Source organism: Syngnathus acus, chromosome 9 (genome assembly GCF_901709675.1).
Source record: "Syngnathus acus chromosome 9, fSynAcu1.2, whole genome shotgun sequence".
Lineage (NCBI taxonomy): Eukaryota > Metazoa > Chordata > Actinopteri > Syngnathiformes > Syngnathidae > Syngnathus > Syngnathus acus.
The window spans coordinates 2,808,465-2,823,480 of NC_051094.1; the positions used below are offsets into that span (position 1 = coordinate 2,808,465).

The 15,016-nt window shown below is 42.4% G+C and overlaps 1 protein-coding gene across 4 annotated transcripts in view; it reads right to left on the reverse strand.

Moving 5' to 3' along the window:
- Positions 1-22: 22 nt before the first annotated feature.
- Positions 23-15,016, reverse strand: part of LOC119127167 (netrin receptor UNC5C-like) — a 114,350-nt gene continuing 99,356 nt past the window's right edge. For 2 of the 4 annotated variants that reach the window (XM_037258965.1, XM_037258964.1), the window contains 10 exons: positions 13,417-13,608; positions 11,880-12,097; positions 11,138-11,273; positions 10,903-10,990; positions 9,085-9,253; positions 7,553-7,786; positions 4,516-4,665; positions 4,277-4,441; positions 3,546-3,724; positions 23-3,021 (listed from right to left, as the gene is read on the reverse strand). In XM_037258965.1, coding sequence (XP_037114860.1) covers positions 2,859-3,021; positions 3,546-3,724; positions 4,277-4,441; positions 4,516-4,665; positions 7,553-7,786; positions 9,085-9,253; positions 10,903-10,990; positions 11,138-11,273; positions 11,880-12,097; positions 13,417-13,608 — 1,694 coding nt within the window. In that variant the 3' untranslated portion in view covers positions 23-2,858. The remainder of the gene's footprint in view (positions 3,022-3,545; positions 3,725-4,276; positions 4,442-4,515; positions 4,666-7,552; positions 7,787-9,084; positions 9,254-10,902; positions 10,991-11,137; positions 11,274-11,879; positions 12,098-13,416; positions 13,609-15,016) is intronic. The other 2 variants (XM_037258966.1, XM_037258967.1) reach the window with 2 other exon arrangements.

A 15,016-nucleotide genomic window follows, 5' to 3' on the forward strand; every position in this document is an offset into this window, starting at 1 on the left:
AAACAAACGAGTAGCACTGGAATTCATCTTGAGCATTGCTTATAAATATAATTTATTAATCGTCTTAAAAATTCTTTCTTACACTTTGTACAGCAAACAAGGAGGTGAGCAAAAAGATGTCACGACAAGCGTGCCGGCTGCAACCAAAACTCACCACTGTTCAACACGTGTCGACTCCAAATCAACCCCCCCCCCATAGCAAAATGGTACAAGCACAGCCAAGACGTCCATCATGACAACCAATGGCAGTTTGCATAGTCGACAAAAATAAAAACAACAACAAAGAAAACATCCTACTTACTTTTTTTTGTTATAAATCTTAAAGTGACAAGTACACAAGTGTACACACTGTAGTCAAATAGAAAACACGACCCCCTCCCCCCCACACGTTTCCAAACAATAACAACACTTGATTTGTTTCAGTCGAGTCCACGTGAACTGTTCGTCCGGCAAGTAAACTGTTGACTGGCAGATTGTTTAAAATGAAGAGAACAAAAAGTCAATGTCGTTGTTACCTTTGGGTTCAAGTTTGCATTTGAAACGCACCCTGTACCCTTTTTTTTTTGAATCAGCACTTAATCAAGAAACATTCACAACATCCAATCTATAAGCATACATTTTGGAGCACCCCGAAAAGAGAAAACTGAAAAATAAAGTACAGAAGGAGAAGGAAAAACAACAACAACCACCTGCTACATGATGTTTTCAAGATCATGGTCATTCAACAACTTGTCAAAATGAAGGGTTTCTAATCATTATTATTCATATTATTATTATTTTAACTGAATCCTGCGAAAAAACAACAACCTAAAAACAAACAAAAAATAACAGTTACAATAATGTACAACCACTCAAAACCGAGACTGTTAGGATAATTACATGCCTTTAATTATTCATTTTGATGCTGACATATAAAGAATGATGATTGATTGACTGATGGATTTATTAATTCTTTAGAGAGATTTAAAATAAACATTAAAATGGTCTAAATTGAGAATAATTTAGGAATTTATTATTATTTAAAAATGGTGCACCAACCCAATAACAATTAATCTGACATAGCCATGGAAAATAATCCAAAACAATCTAAAAGGTAATGTTTTTAGAATAATTAATGATTTCTGTTCTAATATGTTGAGTGGGTGTTAGGGCTAGGTTTATGTGGGATCGGGTAGGATTAAAAAAAACTTTTTTTTTTTTCAAATATTTATATTTTTTAAAAATACATTAAATAACATGTTTTGGAAAGGATTAATCTCACACTCAAAATAAACTAAAAATAAACAAAAAACGTGCTTCGAGGATTATTTTCAAGTTGTTTTTTTTTAATTAAAAAAATTCTTTCAAACACAATTCTATAGCGCAGTGATTTTTTGAAAATATAAAAAACAACTCAAATAATTATGATACAACACGAGATGATCATCAATTAGGAAAAAAAACACGAGTAACGTACTTTATATATGACAAACGAGTCATTAAAATAAAAACAAACAGTATTGTCAAGGCCACTGGGTGGCGCTAGAAATCAACCAAGTAATGGTGGTGATGTCACAACACCAGAGATGCTCTAACTGTATAAATATGCATGAATTACTAGAAGAAAAAAAAGGAGCGTATTAGTCATATGGTGCGTTTACAGCATCCTTTTTCTTCTACCTCCTGCTGGCTGTTAGTCATTATGAAAAATAATACTGCTTACTGCAGTTGTAACTAATAGATTTTCTTGCCATGGCTTGCATTCATTCAGTCAATAATAATTAGTATCCATCCATTATCCGTACCGCTTTAGCCTCACAAGTGTGCCCAGCATTCTTTGGGCAGTAGGCGGGGTACACTCCCCTGAACTGGTTGCAGAACGACAAACAACCATTAGTATCATAAAACGAAAATAGGAATAATATTTAGGGAGAATCTACTTTCCCCATGTATTCATCAAAAATAAATCCTGTTCACATCTGCACTTGTCGTCATCTGCCATGCCTGTCTGTGCCGGGGGTAAAAAAACAGTCGAGTGATGATCAGCCGAGTGGAGGCGGGTTGATGGCGGGCCTCTGATTCGCTGGGCGTTTTCCTCTCTTTTAATAAAATAAGTGTGGCGAATCAGTATATCTTTAAGTTCTGTATCTTTCGTTTCCGTCGCGAGTAGTTAACAATCGTCGCTTTCCCTCAAACTACACAATTAGCTTTTTTGTTAGCCCGCTAAATACGATGCCAATTTTTCAGCAAGTTTAGTTTGTGACGGATAAAAGTCGCAAAAACTCTCCTGAAAGTTAGCTTCTGTTTATACTCGCTCACGGTGTCGCTAAGGCTTTCCATCAATGTATGTCGTTGGCTCATTCTGTTAGCCAACTACATCCCATGTCACTTTCAAGCCGCATCATTTGTTTGTTCCCGTCAGGCTGACAATCGTACGCTCGTCGAAGCATTTTTCTCTTCAGCTATCTCCCATTTCTGCTCGCTAGCAGCTACAAACGCTTTCCCTCGATTCGTGTCCTTGACGGAATTTGACCATTTGCTGCATATGATGTCACTTTTAAGACATCCCTCGACAGTTTTGTTCAAACTGCCAAAGCATTTTATTAGTTACCCCTTGAGGCATGCTATCGATTAGCAACCATCGCTCGTATTTCATATGTCCTTAGTTTGTTTTGCTAGCCTGCTACATACGATGCCACTTTAACGTAACATCACTAGTTTTGTTTGTTTCAGATGGGTAAAAAGTCATCCAAACACTCCCCCAAAGCCTTTTCCCCCCCTTTCTTTTTGGTCGTTCCGCTAGCTTTCCCCTGTGTTAGCCTGACCTGCATACGTGGTCACCATTGCCATTTGTCCGTGTTGTTGCTCTCCGAGCCAAGTCAATGTTCCACGGTCATGGAGCAGAAGTTGCTGTCGTGGCGACCCATCTCTTCTAGCACGGCGGCCAGTTCGTTGAGGTCCCCGTCCGGGAAGTGCTGAGCCTCCCATAGGTCCAGGATGACGCCCGTCGGACTGGACTTGGTGGCAAAGTAGTTCAGGTACCTGAGGAACGTGCAATTTGTTAGGGTTTTTTTTGCTATTCACGGCTGGCCTCGGTCTTAATCCGTTCATTGAAGACAAAGTCAAATCGAGTCAAGCAAGTCCAGAGTCCTAAAACTGTCCACTTAAGTCTGACTCAAGTCAAGTCTCGTGACTTGTGTGAAGCGTGGGTGAGGATTGAAAGCGATAAAACACAGTTCATCAAAGACCTGGAAGTTCCTGAGGAAATACTTTTATAGTTTATCTCATCCTCGTCCTTCCTCTAACTGTCTCTCTCGTCTTTTTTTCCTTTGACTTTTTTTCCTTGTCAATACTTTGTTGCCAGCGCGGCTTCCTGCTGCTCAACTCTGCAGCGCACCTTGAACTCTGGCTTTCTCTCACACGCAAAAGTCGAGAAGAGACAGAAGACAAAACTCACTTTTTGACGCTGGCATTGTAAACAGAAAATAAACATTCTTTCAAGACGTTTCCAAAAGAAATGAATGAATGTGCATGCAGTGTTGAGTCATTTGCAGAACTGAAGCGACCTGTCCAGGTTGAGCTTGTGGGCGAGCATCCTCCAGTCGTTGCCTCGCGTCTGCGGCGCGTCCAGACTCCCGCACAGTTTGTGTCTGATGGACAAGGGAATGCGGAAGGCATTGGGCCCCACTAAGGTGGTGATGTTGCTGGCTGGGTCCATCAGGGACGTGTCTATGCACTGGAGCTCCTACAACGAATTGGAATTGAAATGCCACTACATTCTCTGGCCCCCAAAACACTTTTGTTTTCCAGAACAAAGTTCCTTCTCGGGAAAACTAATAAGGAGCAGGACGCCCGAAGATGAAGCAAAGCACAGAGAGAAGTTCCTCCACTAACTTCCACACTCTTAAAGGTCTGCAAGTCACAAAGTCGAGCTGCCTGCGACTTGTTCAATCATTCATAGCGAGGTGAGAGGTCACGCCGACATGACGGGAATAGCGAGGCTTTGATTTTGGCATACCCACAAAATCTAAGCGCATAGGCCTGGTGGGTTCAAAGGTCAGACGGAATGTCGTGGCTTCGAACTCCCTCGCCGCGGTCACGTCGGATTTAACGTCGAAACTTGTGCAAATGAGATGCGATGCTCGTCGAGAGGACTTTGTACAGAACTTCTCTAAGTGGTTTGAAATGTTAGAATGAAACAATTTCTAACATCCATCAGGCTTGATCTAAATTCTGGGTGGTGATGTGAGATGATCATTGAGGGTTGTTTTCTAAGCACGGTGGCGGGCGCACATACCTCCTCCAGAATGTTGCTGAGCTGAAAGATCTGGCCCTCACCCTCCACCTGCCTGACGCACAGCTTACAGCTAACCTCGGTGACAGCCGAGCTCATCCTCTCCAGCGTGAAGGTGCAGTGGAGGCTCCTGTGGCTACCGCTCCATACCTGGTAGAAGGGGATCTCCTGCAAGTACAAATTCTTTCTTACTGTATCGAAATGGATTCTAGAAAGTTTACCAGGGTGTACTTGCGGTTCACCTGATATTTGGCGATGAGTTTGCTTTTCCAGTGTGGATGCGGCACGTCGTGGACGGACAGTCTCAGGTTGTGCGTGCTGTCTTTAAAGTTGAGGGTCTTGGGCTCGTCCAGGAGCTTGCCTCCCATTTGCGTCTCCATCTGAAGAACCTCCTGTAAAATATGACAATTGGGAGAATGTTTTTATTTTTTTATACACAATAAATCAACTACGCTAGTAGAACTTTTCATAGCAAGCACTACCTGAGAAAAAATTTCAATTTCCCCCCTAAAATTTGTCAATATAAATTGTATCAATTTATTATAAGAAAATGTATTCAAAATGTCATGTAATGTAAGAAAAAATGGAAATAAATATGATGACGTAAATAAACTACCGTATTTTCCGCCCTAAAAGGCGCACCGGGTTATAAGGCGCACCTTCAATGAACGGCCCATTTTAAAACTTTGTCCATATATAAGGCGCACCGGCTTATAAGGCGCATAAAATAGAAGCTATACTGCATCAAACTGAGGTTGACTAGGGTTGCGGTATGCATCCACTAGCCAATAACCAACGAGCCCTCTGTAAACAATCGCGTTTCTCAAACGATCTCCTATAAAATGATCAGAACTGACTAAAGTTCGATCTAACGCATTGGTACTACTTACCTATGTTTCCCTTCCATATCGATCCGTAGATTTACTCGAAACATTAACAGAGCAGCCTATTTTGACATGAAATAGCCTGGTACGTATAGCAGCTATCGCAATAGCATTAGCCATCCGCAAAGTCTCACGAGCCTCAGCGAAGTGTAAACAATCGCGTTTCTCAAACGATCTCCTATAAAATGATCGGAACTGACTAAAGTTCGATCCAACGCATTGGTACTACTTACCTATGTTTCCCTTCCATATCGATCCGTAGATTTACTCGAAACATTAACAGAGCAGCCTATTTTGACATGAAATAGCCTGGTACGTATAGCAGCTATCGCAATAGCATTAGCCATCCGCAAAGTCTCACGAGCCTCACCTCGCAATCTCCCATGAGCCTCAGCAAAGTGTAAACAATCGCGTTTCTCAAACGATCTCCTATAAAACGATCGGAACTGACTAAAGTTCGATCCAACGCATTGGTACTACTTACCTATGTTTCCCTTCCATATCGATCCGTAGATTTACTCGAAACATTAACAGAGCAGCCTATTTTGGCATGAAATAGCCTGGTACGTATAGCAGCTATCGCAATAGCATTAGCCATCCGCAAAGTCTCACGAGCCTCACCTCGCAATCTCCCATGAGCCTCAGCAAAGTGTAAACAATCGCGTTTCTCAAACGATCTCCTATAAAATGATCGGAACTGACTAAAGTTCGATCTAACGCATTGGTACTACTTACCTATGTTTCCCTTCCATATCGATCCGTAGATTTACTCGAAACATTAACAGAGCAGCCTATTTTGACATGAAATAGCCTGGTACGTATAGCAGCTATCGCAATAGCATTAGCCATCCGCAAAGTCTCACGAGCCTCACCTCGCAATCTCCCATGAGCCTCAGCAAAGTGTAAACAATCGCGTTTCTCAAACGATCTCCTATAAAATGATCGGAACTGACTAAAGTTCGATCCAACGCATTGGTACTTCTTACCTATGTTTCCCTTCCATATCGATCCGTAGATTTACTCGAAACATTAACAGAGCAGCCTATTTTGACATGAAATAGCCTGGTACGTATAGCAGCTATCGCAATAGCATTAGCCATCCGCAAAGTCTCACGAGCCTCACCTCGCAATCTCCCATGAGCCTCAGCAAAGTGTAAACAATCGCGTTTCTCAAACGATCTCCTATAAAATGATCGGAACTGACTAAAGTTCGATCTAACGCATTGGTACTACTTACCTATGTTTCCCTTCCATATCGATCCGTAGATTTACTCGAAACATTAACAGAGCAGCCTATTTTGACAGGAAATAGCCTCGCGGGTACAACAGCTATTCGGTGACGCCCCCTGACTACAGTTGCCGTAATGCTGGGAAGCGATGCGACCTTGTAATTTATTAGTCGTACTAAAACGTACTGAAACATTTTGGCAGAGCACTGTGTACAACCAGTATGGATCAACAAATTCATCAGTTGATCCATATATAAGGCGCACTGGCCTATAAGGCGCACTGTCGGCTTTTGAGAAAATTTTAGGTTTTTAGGTGCGCCTTTTAGGGCGGAAAATACGGTACATGTGAATTGAGCATACATCTGTTTTTTTTTTTTTTTAAAAATGCTTCATAAAAAAACATGAAAAATTTTCACTGCCTCATAGGTTGACATTTGCCTATAGATGGCACGTGATGGCACCAAAGCACTGACTTTACATGTTCAAAAATAGACTTTTTAGTTTATGTGTGGTGAAGCAGCATCTGGCTCCACTTTTGAAGGCCCTCAGCAATTTCATTCATATTTATGTGGAGGTTTGTGATGGAAGAACGGTACATTGATCATGCTCATTTGGATATGTGTATTGCATTCCAAGTGTGGGTCTTCACAATTTCTTCCACCTTGCAAGATGGAAAGTAACAAGACAAGCGGTATGTAATATGCTCAACTGCATCTCTCCCAGAGTTGTTTTTAATGGTACGATTGTTTGTTTGAAATGCTAACCACACTGTTACTATGCGTGTGTGCGCGCGTTGCACCTCAACTTGATCACTTCATGCATAAATTAGCAGCGTTAAGCTCCCCCGTATCAGATGCTCCCTCCGGTGCTTTGGAATATGTTTAAACTCTAAAGCATCAGCTCGTTTGACATTGCTCGACCCGGTTTTGTTTATCGCTGCAAAGATGAAGACGCCGCACGCTCACAACCTTCACATTCAAATGAATACAATCAAGCACCATCAATTCTTCTTAAGATGACTTGAGGCTTGGAGATGGAGACAGTCTTGAGTCGACAATAAACACGCTGGAGTGGATCTTATGTATTGTTAAAATGTGCGGAATTATAAAAAAAAAATGGGTGGCTGCATGTCGCTGTACCTAATGTTGTGTCCGGCCGGGTCTTACCTTGAGTGCATCCTGCGTGTCGTCCAGACAGTACACCCTGATGTGGTAGTCCAGCGTGGTGCAGGAAACGGGTCCGAAGACGGCCAGCTTCAGCCTCTTGGCGGCCGCCTTGCCCACCGACTGGCCCACCAGACAGTACGTGCCCAGAGTCTCCGTGAGGATGTGACAGGCCTCTGAGTCCATCTGCACGTAGCAGGGGGTGGTGAAGTTCTCCTCCCCCACCACCACCACATCCTAGTGGACACACATACACGTGTCACAGTGGAGCCACTCTGCTATGCTGAGCACGAGCGGCGGAATTAGCAGTGGGGCTGTGGTGTAACGCCTTGGCCACCAACCAACCCGACGACCCTGACTGCAAACTCGACTCGCTGCTTCTTGAAAAACTCCCAAGTCAGGTCACTCGCATCTCAAGTCACCCTTGTGTTGAGCAATAAGTGATCTGTCGCTCAGCTTGAGATGAGGCCCAATCAATACACGAGGGCATGGGGAGCTAACATGCTATGAATGCATTATTAGCTGTAATCACAACTGTGGCCTGGCACCTGCAGAATTTAATTACTTTACTCCCCTGGATTTGAACGTTTATTCTTTTGGAAATGAACATTTCCCTGCAAACAAATGGACTTGCTGATGAAATTCCGCTTTTCATTTTCATTACACAATCCCTGCTGCTGCAAACAGACACACACACACACACACACACACACACACACACACACACACACACACACACACACACACACACACACACACACACACACACACACACAGACATCGTATGCATGGCTAATTGCGCAGAAACATTGTGTGGAGCTGTGATAAGAAACACAAGACGAGCGAGCGAATGGGGATGATACGCACACGCACATAGTATACAAACACGCACACGCCAAGATTGCTGAAGCTTCATGCTAAAAGAAGCAAAAAAAAAAAAAAGAATGATGAGAGAGGAGGAGGGCAGAAGCATAACAAATTGCAGCTGATAGGAGTCTCCTACTTCCTACCGCCTCTAGGAAAACTCTCGCCTGCTTTTCTATTTGTTTTATCCCCTACAGACGTGCTTTATATCATATAGTGTTACGTGCCCTCTTTTGCTGCTGAAATATTAGTCACAGGTGGCTTTGTTATGCTCCAATGCTTGTTAAAACCCTAACCCTAGTTTGAAACCCTAACCCTAGTTTAAAACCCAAACCCTAGCATGAAACCCTAGTTTGAAATCCTGGCCCTAGTTTGAAACCTTAATTTGAAAACCTAACGCTAGTTTTAACCCCTGCCCCTAGTTTTAAACCAATTTAAAACCCTGCCCCTTGTTTTAATATGATTTTTTTTGCACTGCACATGCAAATGATAATGCCTTTCTTCCCTTTTAACCTATTTAACTACCAGCCCCATTTACTTAGACTCCTACAACGACTGGGTCAAAAAAACTGATCTGAAGCAGAAAACAAAATAATCAAAAGAAAAAAAAAAAAACTTCTGGATAAATGTACAGTTGAGAGAAGCGTGCGCACACGCACACACACACTCACCTCCCACTCGCCCATAGTCAGTTGGTTTTTCAGCTGTATGAGCCAGTCCTCATGGACGTTGTCAGCACAATGGTGGATGGTGAGGATGACCGGTCTGGTCAGCAGAGCTCCTGTTGGTCCGCAGCTCACCACCGGACTCAGCACGGTCTGCACGTCCTCCATCGGGGGTCTGGGGAGGACAGATAAACACGTGGTCACAACATGTCGAGCGGAGGGGAGCGACCCGCAATAAAAAGCTGTCAGGTCGGGCCGTGTTGTTTAAAGCGGCGGAACTAGCTCGTCAAGCAATCAAACGGAAGGCCCAAATGAGGATTTGATCCGTCGCCACCTGCTGTCTTGTGTGAAAAACCATTGTCGCTTCAAGGCACATCTCGTTCTTGTTTTCTTTTTTTTTTTTTTGCAGTCTTGACTTTAAAAAAAATATATTTTTGGGGCGAGCACTGCTCGAAGCAGCACTAATCCTCGACAGCATTATTGATTCAGCCGCTGGACCTCATTAATGACTCATGAAGGGAGAAGAAAAAGATAAAATAAACATTCCATCAAGGAGGCAAAATGTAGCGCAATCACTTTGGTGTAGCCGACGTCGAGGTTGCTGCTTAATCCGTTCGGCCGCTACGCATGTGGAATTGTATTCAGGCTCCGGTTTGAAGCCATCGGCCAGCATTTTTCACAAATTTAACGTGACACTTTGCAGCTCAAGCTATTTAGTCATTTCGGGGGCCCGAAGCAAAGCCAATCATCCGTGTACTGCCCCGAAAAAAGTTATATTTTCGCCTCAACAAGGTTTTCAATGACAAAGTCCTTAAAATCCGATTATTATCGAGCACTCAGTACACAAGAGAGTAAGGACAGAAGAGGGAAGGAGACGATCACCATTCATGAATGAAATCTAAAGTGGGACTTCCTGGAGCACAACACACAATCCTTAAGGTTGCTTTGAGTGTAAAGTAAAAGTAAAGTAGTAAAGCTAAAATATTTTTAAAAAAAAAAGGACACAATAATATTTTACTGCCAATTATTGTTCAATCCTCCTGTCAAGAGTGAATATTGACCTTCTGACCTTGTTTCTATGAATATTGACCTTCTGACCTTATAAATGTTTCTTTTTGCATGTTTCCATACATTCAAATATCACCTCCCTACTTCCTTACTACTCCGACAAGACATTTTTCCAAGAGTTTCTTTCCCTCCAAGATAGTTTGTGAGCTGTTCCAAAGTGGCTGCTCAACTGTACAGCAGCTATGCACTCGGAATGGCAATATTTCTCTCACATGTCCCGCAGAGAGTTTGAGGAGAAGGAGAGGATTAGAGGACGTGTCGCAGTAAAAACAGCAATCCCCACTATAGCCGCTGGCCAACAAATAAAAAAGAAATGACGTGCAGTATATCTGCATTTTTTTTTTTCTTTCTCCCAGGCTGTGAGGCAAGTTTTGTTTTTCCAACATTGAAATGCAGCGAGTGTGCTTTCATAGCGATATGGAATGAGAACATCCGCAGTGGGTCTTTAACACCCACACTTCAATATGAGGCAATAGATAGCGCAACTAATCATATGATTAAATTATTACTAATTTATTCAAAATTATGCTAAATATATCTTAGATATGAAAACAATTGACAATGGGTCGGTCAGCTTTTGTTTTTAGTTTAATTTATTCATCGCTAATGATCAGTTGAGGTGATCGATAAATGTAAATATAATAATAATGGCGAGAAATACGCACGGACAGCAAAAATACATCAGGCTGGCAGCTGGGAAAGCACATAGGAGAAAAAGTGAAAGGAAGGGGGGCGGTGAAAGCGGCTAAGACTTGCCTGGAGCTGTCCTTCCTGTGCACCGTCACATACATCTCGTAGACGCGGCCCTGGGGGACGGCGCCCGCCGGAACCAGCAGACTCACTCCTGCAACCACAAGCAGCACAAACACCTTGCACAATGAGCATATTGTTACGATAACTGCCATTGACAAAAATGGAGCACCGGGTCCTACTTTCACGGGTGGAATTTGGATTTGCTGCAGAAAAGGTTTATACATGCGCTGGCATTTACCCGAGTTAGGCACGATGAGGTGTCCTCCCTGGTTGTTGAAGGAGCCGTGCGCGGTACACGAGGGGTCTCGAGTGCGGGCCAAGCTCTGGTTCCGAAGGTTCATCGTGTCGCTGTTCTCCAGCAGAGACTGCGTCAACTACAACAGCAAAGTTACATGATTAATAATAATGATCAGTTTATTTATTTTACTTTATTGCTTTAAGGTCTTATTTAACTTTTTTTGTTTTACACATCTCAGTACAGTATTTTATTTGTATTATTTTATTTACGTTCCAATAAGTAAAGGTTGGTCACTAAATAGAGACAACATGTTCATCCTGAAGTATTTCATGCAAAAATATGTTTTTGCATTTATTTTTTTGCCCTTTTGGTTTCCTTGAGAACAGCGACTTGGCAAGCTGAGCCTCGTGCCTGGGAGCGCCGCCACGAGGCTCAGCTGGAAGAGGAAAGATCTCAAATCACCGTAGGGTATCAAGTGGTAAAAAAAACTGCTTTGCATTTCATGGTCTAAATGTGAGCAGACTTGTAAAATAAGCAATTTACGATTCAGCTTCAGTTTTTTTCCATTATTAGGCATCACGTCATGCCATGTTGATGATGCCATCATATTTTTGGAAGGCCCTGTTGAAATCCTTTCATTTGGTTTATATGTTTGCTTGGCATATCCATTTTTTTGTTTATTTGATGAGGTTGTCTTCAAAAAGGCTTCTTTAAGTATTTTGGCGTATTTCACGACCCTTACCTTGGGAGAGAGCTTGGACGTAAAGTCTCCTCCGAGGTCGTCCTGCGGCGTGACAAGGCCGGAGGAGTTGTACACCTTGATCTTCAGGTTGGGGAGGGGCTCTAAGAGTGGAGAGTTGGTCATTGGAATTTTATCGGACACGTCGCGGAGGGCATATGCGGGACCGCCGTACGTGGCGGCGACATTTGTCAAATCGGGAGGGGCTGAAAAAAAACCAGCTAGGGAGGAGGGGAGGTAAAGGGGGGAGAGAACGGAAATAGGGACAATGGAAATTAAGTTAAGCGTTTAAAAAGAAAAATCAAGTACACAAACATTTGCTATCATGAAAACCAACATAAGCACGGCTTTCCCAAACAATTAAAGGAACAATATCGTAATAGCATTGTTGCCCAAGTCATTTAAGTAAAGGTTGGTTGTTAGCATTTAGCACGTTAGCTAACAAATGGCTCCTTTACTTCTGTCATTGGCATTCAACACATTGGCACAATTGGGCAGACATAGGAAACCCAGAATGTAATATTCTTTACTTCTGCTTTTAGTATTTCATGTTTAAAACTCCCTTGTGCGTATTTTTACACGGCTCCTTCCTGAGTCGTCCCCGCTAACGTACGTAAAAATGACAGTGTCCATGTATCACAAGATAACTTCCTGGCCTCCCACTAGCACTCATAAATAAATTCACATCTGCAATGTAAAACACAGATATAACACCATAAAAAAAAAAAAACACGGACATGAGGAGCACACTTGTTCTTAACCACTTCAACATTTTCTCTTCTAGCATTTGGATGCATATTAAGTTACATCTTGCCTTCGTGTGTCACCAAGGTGCTTAGCGTGAAGCAACAGACTACGTAATTAGCTATACACGCTGTAAAGACAATATGTGAGTTTTTCAGCAAATAGCTGAATCGGTGAATTTATGAATATCGAACCGAGGGATGCGCACAACTACCAGATCGATCTCAAATTCCCTGACATTTCTCGAAAGCAATTAATGCGTGCAACAGTGAGCTTCTTTAGGTCCTCCCCATTAGGTAGACGGAAAGAAATGTCAACGCAGGCAGGAAGACGAGTGCAATTTAACCACGGGAAAGACGGATGCTATGGGTGGGAGTCAATGTGGCGCCGGGGGAACAAGCTCAGGTAAAGTCGGCGGGAGGGATGTTGACAAACAAGATGAGGGATTGACCGAAATGTGCGAGACACTCTCCAATTCCAGCCATGGGCATTTGCGGGAAGTCATTTTATCATAATGAATGAATGACACATACACATAAGCATCTCTCTCAGTTGCAAACGTTTTGTTGCAAACCCAGGGCTCGATTGTTCGACAAGCCACGGCCGAAACGGAACAAGACAGTTACTTTAAACGGCCGTTTTACCAAAACCTAGGCTTTCACTATTTAGGAATTTCTCCAACTGAAACCCAGTCGGAAGAACGTACCCAATCTTCCTCAAAGACCAACACGCCGCATAACCTTGTTTACACACTGGATCAATGGATCAGACAGGATCGAGTCAAGGCTGCAAGTACCTGATCTGGCTGTCTTGATGTTGACCGACTGGAAGCCTCCGTTGAGCGCTGACGTGTCGATGATGTCTGAGTCGAAGTCGCGGTGCGTCTTGCGGTACACAAAGAGTGCCACGATGACCGAGATGACCAGACACATGATGACGGCGATGACCACGCCCACATAGAGAGCCACGTCGTCCGTGCTTGGAGCCGCTGGAAAAACACAATTAGTCAATTTTATTCATGTAGCACTTTTCACAGAGAGGGCTGTGATGATTACACAGTATAATATGTAAATATATACTATACTAATACTGTATATAGGGGGATATATTTATATAAACAAATAAAAAACTGATAATCAAAAAATAAAAATAAATAAATAATAGTCATTCGACTACAGACTCCTCCAAATACTGCCTGGACAATGACATTATCTGACTGTCCTACCTTTCAGACTGCAAGGACTGTGAAACTTAAACAAGCCTCAGGCATGCGTAATAAGAGCATTTGTCTAGACACCATCTTAATAAGCTTGTTAATTATTTTACAAGGGTCCTCCTTCAATATGACACGCGACTTTCACTTGCAACATTCACCTGCACGGCAGCATACCGACAGCTGCATTCGTCTTTATTTAGTTTTGTTGTTGTTGATTAACTTCCATGTTTTACCCCCACAGTCTTCAGATGTAGTTTTTGAAAAGTAAATTAAAAATGACATTAAATTTAATACAATATCTTGTAATTAGTATTAATTATAACACACATTAATTAGCCTTAAGTCAGCCAGGATAAGCCCCAGCCCATCTGCGACCCTAGTGAAGATAAGCGCCATCATGGATGGATGGACGGATGGATGGACGGACAGACGGACGCTTTTTATTTGGGTCCCATAGATCTTGCATTCCGATGCACGTCTTCACAGAAAAAAAAAGCCTCAAGAGCGACCACCTGAGGGCGCTGTGAACCACCTCAACCGTCTCAGGGGATGCTGAACGGAGGATCGAAGGCGTGACGACTGCACAGGCTTGTTTCTCATAATTAAGTCTGAGCAGGCCATGAACCTTTTAATAAAAAAAAAAATAAAATCTGGGGTAACCACAGAATCTTAATCATACAGCAAATTGCTATCGGTTCATCGTTCACGCACTACAATATTGCAGATTTATATATATATATATATATATATTTTTTTTTTTTTACACGTTGCCAAGTCTGACTTTAGAGAAGTAAATTACTAAGGCATTTTAAATCGGATTAGTTTGAAACCAAATCTAAGGAGTACTTCTTAAGATCTTAATATTCTCATTTTTTCACCGAATGATGATGTAGTGACGTAATTGCATCTCGTAACTGTTATGTTTCTTTATATTCTTCACGTTTCATATGGCACTGCTGTGCCGGCAGCGCCTTGCAAAAGGATTGTAATCCTCAAATTATAATTTTGTGATAGCAATCATGATGCATCTTATTAATCAATCTTTAATCTGATTGACCTTCTATTTTAAGGTCTCCGACACGACAACTGTCACTTGAAAGTTTATTTAATGCCCTTTTACAGCTTGACAGCCTGGTATAATAGGCTGTCTCCTGACAACGAGACACAGGAGAGGGGGGAA